This window comes from Camelina sativa, chromosome 17 (genome assembly GCF_000633955.1).
Source record: "Camelina sativa cultivar DH55 chromosome 17, Cs, whole genome shotgun sequence".
NCBI lineage: Eukaryota > Viridiplantae > Streptophyta > Magnoliopsida > Brassicales > Brassicaceae > Camelina > Camelina sativa.
Genome location: NC_025701.1, coordinates 35032324 through 35036612, shown reverse-complemented (window position 1 = coordinate 35036612; position 4289 = coordinate 35032324). Strand labels below are relative to the sequence as shown.

Below are 4289 nucleotides of genomic sequence, written 5' to 3'. Positions count from 1 at the left end.
AGTTTGAAGCTATTAGTAAACTTGTCTCTTACGCCACTGAGGTTACCGCCCAGGTGGAGGTCGGAAAGATCAAGAAGCTCAGCGGTGTTAAGGCCAAGGAGCTTCTTATCTGGGTCACTCTCAATGAGCTTGTCTTGGAGGAGCCGATTAGTTCAGGGAAGATCAATTTCAAGACACCGACCGGTCTGTCCAGGACTTTCCCAGTGTCTGCTTTTATTGTTCCTGAGGTTGAGAAGCCTGCAATTGAGAAGAACAATGTCAAAGAAGCTGTTGCAGTCACTGATGCTTAGTCTCTCTCTATTTTATCCTTCTAATCATGTTTTACTTTCTGTTTAAGTTCCTTTATCAATAAGATAATACAATTTCAGATTTGGATCTAAAGATATCTATAAAATTTATATCCTTTATAAAAGCAGATTCTGTATTATCAAAAAAGAAACTATGAAAAAAGTTAAGGCTCTTAATTGTGTAGATCTGAACCTAGTGGACAGCTTCTGATGTTAACGTTTCAGCAGAAAGCAATATCTTGTGCTTTTAATGAAGGAAACTCAGAGGTTACTCCATACCCAACGATTTCTAAAAGTTGCTTGGAGGCTATCATAAATCACAAGAAAAAAGAGATGTATTATAAATAGGCCAACAACACTTGATCCACTGAGACATGTTAAGATTGTCCTGATACCAAAACTTGCCATTACCTGATCTAAATCGAGGTATGGTGATGTTTGCTCTTCAATAAGTAGGACAGTCACCAATACCATATGTATGCATAGAGCCATACCTAAAAGAGACTTGTCCAGGTACTGTCAGTTTCAGTGGTCTTCAACAATCCTTTGACGTCATTCATATTAACTTTCGTGATCTTTGTTAGTTGTGTCTTGCGTCATTGAATAAGCGGAAAAAGCCGTTGAGCATCAATCCAACCGACAACTTAACAACAAACAACAGCACTAGCGCATTAATATACCAAATCCTCTCCATTTTACTCGATCACGACGAAATCAAGAACCAGATTATGATATCATGTTTAAGTTCCGACTTCTTGATCATGAACTAAGGAGTCTAAGTCAGGAACATAGCCAGCTTCTTTGGTCTCTTCTATCAATAGACCTAAGACTGAATACACAGAACTCGCATTAGGACACATTTTGTCGCTCACAGCGAAGCTAAAAACCTGGTTTTCGACCTGGATCCAGCTCATACCAGCTTCTTTTTTGTTCCCCATCATCTTCCTCACTCTCGCAAAATCAACCCACTGCCCTTCTGCTGCATAGATGTACGAAAGCATCACATAAGTACCCACCATTCTCGGTTTCAATTCCATAACTTTTCTTGCAGCCATTCTACTTATCACTCCCGTGTGCTTATGAGCTTTACAAGCCCCAAGAATCGCTCCCCACGTGGATTCATCTGGCCTAAACGGCATCTTCTCAACCAATTCATAAGCCTCACCTATCTTTCCAGCTCTTCCAAGCAAATCCACAACACAGTTGTAAATATCTCGGTCAGGAGTAAGACCATACTCGCTTTCCATCTCTTTAAAGTACTTCAATCCTTTCTCCACTAGACCAGCATGGCGACACGCACTCAAAACCGCCATGAACACAATCCGGTCGGGTCTAATACCTGAACAAACCATCTTGTCAAAAAGCTCAACAGCTTGTTCTCCACAACCATGTGATCCGTACCCAATCATCATCGAAGTCCAAGACACAAGATTCCTCCTCTCTGTGATTTCTCCAAATACTCTCTGAGAGTCAGGTATGTCACCACATTTAGCATACATATCAATCAAAGCATTGGCTAACTCAACGTTCTTGTTAAACCCTCTTCTATAAACCCTTCCATGAAGTTGCTGGCCACAGTTCAACGCTGCTATATTAGCACAAGCAGCAACTAAGCTTGTGAAAGTGTAACAATTAGGCACAAAGCCTTGTGATTCAAACCGTTGAAACATGAGCAGAGCTTCACTGCTGTCTGATCTCTCGAGTTCAGAAATAAGAGTGTTCCATGTGATCAGATCTCTATCTACCATCTCATGGAAATAGCGTTTCGCCTCTGGTAAATACCCACACCTGCAATACAAGTCCAGTATAGAGTTCATCACCGGGAGGTTAGACTGAAACCCGCGTTTAATCACTGATGCATGAATTTGCTTGCCGGTTGTAACAGAATCAATCGAAGCTGAAGCTCTAACTGCTATCGTTATACAGTAAGGCGTCACATCTGCATTCTCCTGAACACACAAAACATATGCAAAAATGATAAAACCTCAAAACATAACAACTTCTTTGAAGGCAAAGATGTAGGAAAATTACCAGAAACATCTGCTTATACATCTTTAAACCGCCAAAGCCATCACCCAAATGTGTAAACCCGGTGATTAGAGTAGTCCATGTAACATCATTCTTCACCTTAATATCCCGAAAAATCAAACAAGCCGACTCCATTGTTACAGAACAAGTAGCGTACATATTCATTAAAGCATTGTCAACATACAGAGAACCTTCCATACCAAGTTTAACCACAACCCCATGAACAGAAGCACCATAAGCCAAAACCTTCATGTTTCTACAAGACTTCAGAACGCTCGAGAGTGTGAACTCGTTCGGACTCGTTCCTCGCCTAATCATCTCTTGAAAACACTCCCAAGCGCGAGCGTTGTAGTTGGAAGAAGCGTAACCGGTGATCATTGCGGTCCAGGCAACTACGTCTCTTTCAGGCATTTCGTCGAACAGTGAGCGTGCTTCTTCGACTAAGCCTTTTTCGAAATATGAAACGATTAGATTGGTCGCTAAAATGTGATGCTTCTTGGGTTTATAAGGATGAGACGACTCTGTGTTTTGACTTGACTCGACGCAGGCGTTGCGTAGGGAGCTTCTGACAAAGTTTGGGATTGGTTTAAACGCATTGGAGCGTGCAAGTTTCGTCGTGATGCTCATTCTCTTGCTTACAGACACTAGCAATGTCTGATCACAGTTTGTTTGAGAATTCTGCGTTCTTTAGTAATTTCACCATTGTCGGAACGACAAAGCTCCTAGTTGACTAGTTGTAAATTGTAATCCTTCGGAGTTGAGCATGGCGCATTCGGCAGTGTTCGGGTATCCGGGTCGGGTTAGTTCGAGTTTAGGACGGGTTTGAAGTAAAAGGTTTTAGAATTTAAACCAGATCAGTTCGGTTTGGGTAGGTGAAAGTTTGGTTCGGGTATCCGGGTTGGGTCATTTGAGTATTTAGTTTTTCATTTCTATGAAATTGCATGGTCAGTTAGCTAAAATTTGAATAAGTTTCGATTGCAAATTGGTTAATTTCACCAAGTTTTTTGCTCAAATTTTTTATGAATTTTGGTTTAAGTATTAAAATCAAAAGGGTCAAAAGTTAAAAGCATTCTGAGATAGACAATTTGGTAAAATCTGGCTTAAGCAACACTTACTTTGTCATCTACATGAAGATGCAACGATATAAAACTGTTGCAATCATTTGTATACACACACAAACAAAGATCAATAATAAATATATATGACAGACAAGTTTCTGTGAATCTTCAATGTCCTGTGGTATCTATAGCCTAAAAAGCTTATTGTGTTCGATTGTCGAGAGAAGCAAAAGAGACTGTTTGCACTCATCGAACAAGAATCTGAGTCTTGGCAGCGACTCTTGAGCATTTCTTCCGGTCAGATTTTCTGAGACCACATGCGCATATATCCAGGAGTTCGTAATCTTCTTCCCAGAACAACAGCGATGCCATCTCTGGATTTGCTAAAAGGAGTTTAGAAGTCAAGAATCCGGCGACTGTCCATGTCTGGTAAAGCCGGGACTGCTTTCCAATGAATTTTCCAGATCGGGTATCGTAATACTCTGGCCAACGATCCGCCATCAGTCTCTTCTCAGCCAATGCAAGAGCTTTCTCAGCTAGCTCTGGTCTTCCCATCTTCATACATGCTAATGTGAACTGTTATAAAAATCAAACACACAAAAGTCTATTAAAAACTAGAAATCCTCAGATGTTACCAATGAAAACTCTGAAATTGTAACCAGTTGATTTTTCTGGTCTCATTGGCATCTTAGCAAGTTGCCTAATTCTACGCGTATTTGAGTATTGTTAATAATTATTTTATCTAATCTAAATTCCTGACATATATCAATATCAGCGTACCTGCCAAAGAAGCGTTGGCCAGGATCCACTGTTGTGATACGACCAAGGCCTGCAAAGTTTAACAAGTGTTTTCAGGGTGATTCACCAAAAAAGTTCAAAACAAATACATATTTTGTCCACAAGCCAAGGGAGTGCA

General features: G+C 40.5%; 3 protein-coding genes across 5 annotated transcripts in view; 1 reads left to right on the top strand and 2 right to left on the bottom strand.

Annotated features, from left to right (window-relative positions):
• The window catches only part of LOC104758993, a 2694-nt gene extending 2313 nt beyond the window's left edge, over nucleotides 1-381 (top strand). Inside the window, exon 2 of the mRNA XM_019239754.1 lies at nucleotides 69-381. Within this exon, the coding sequence (XP_019095299.1) occupies nucleotides 69-290 (222 nt within the window). The 3' untranslated portion in view covers nucleotides 291-381. The remainder of the gene's footprint in view (nucleotides 1-68) is intronic.
• On the bottom strand, nucleotides 222-3257 carry LOC104758992 (putative pentatricopeptide repeat-containing protein At1g56570). The gene is made up of 3 exons (XM_010481968.2): nucleotides 2319-3257; nucleotides 699-2236; nucleotides 222-594 (listed from the first exon to the last, which is right to left on the bottom strand). The coding sequence occupies exons 1-2, from the start codon at nucleotides 2940-2942 to the stop codon at nucleotides 1028-1030; spliced, it is 1833 nt and encodes a 610-aa protein (XP_010480270.1). The 5' UTR covers nucleotides 2943-3257; the 3' UTR covers nucleotides 222-594; nucleotides 699-1027.
• The window catches only part of LOC104758991 (alkaline/neutral invertase A, mitochondrial-like), a 3821-nt gene continuing 2924 nt past the window's right edge, over nucleotides 3393-4289 (bottom strand). For all 3 annotated transcript variants that reach the window (XM_010481967.2, XM_019239801.1, XM_019239800.1), the window contains 2 exons: nucleotides 4154-4202; nucleotides 3393-3949 (listed from right to left, as the gene is read on the bottom strand). In XM_010481967.2, the coding sequence (XP_010480269.1) occupies nucleotides 3620-3949; nucleotides 4154-4202 (379 nt within the window). In that variant the 3' untranslated portion in view covers nucleotides 3393-3619. The remainder of the gene's footprint in view (nucleotides 3950-4153; nucleotides 4203-4289) is intronic.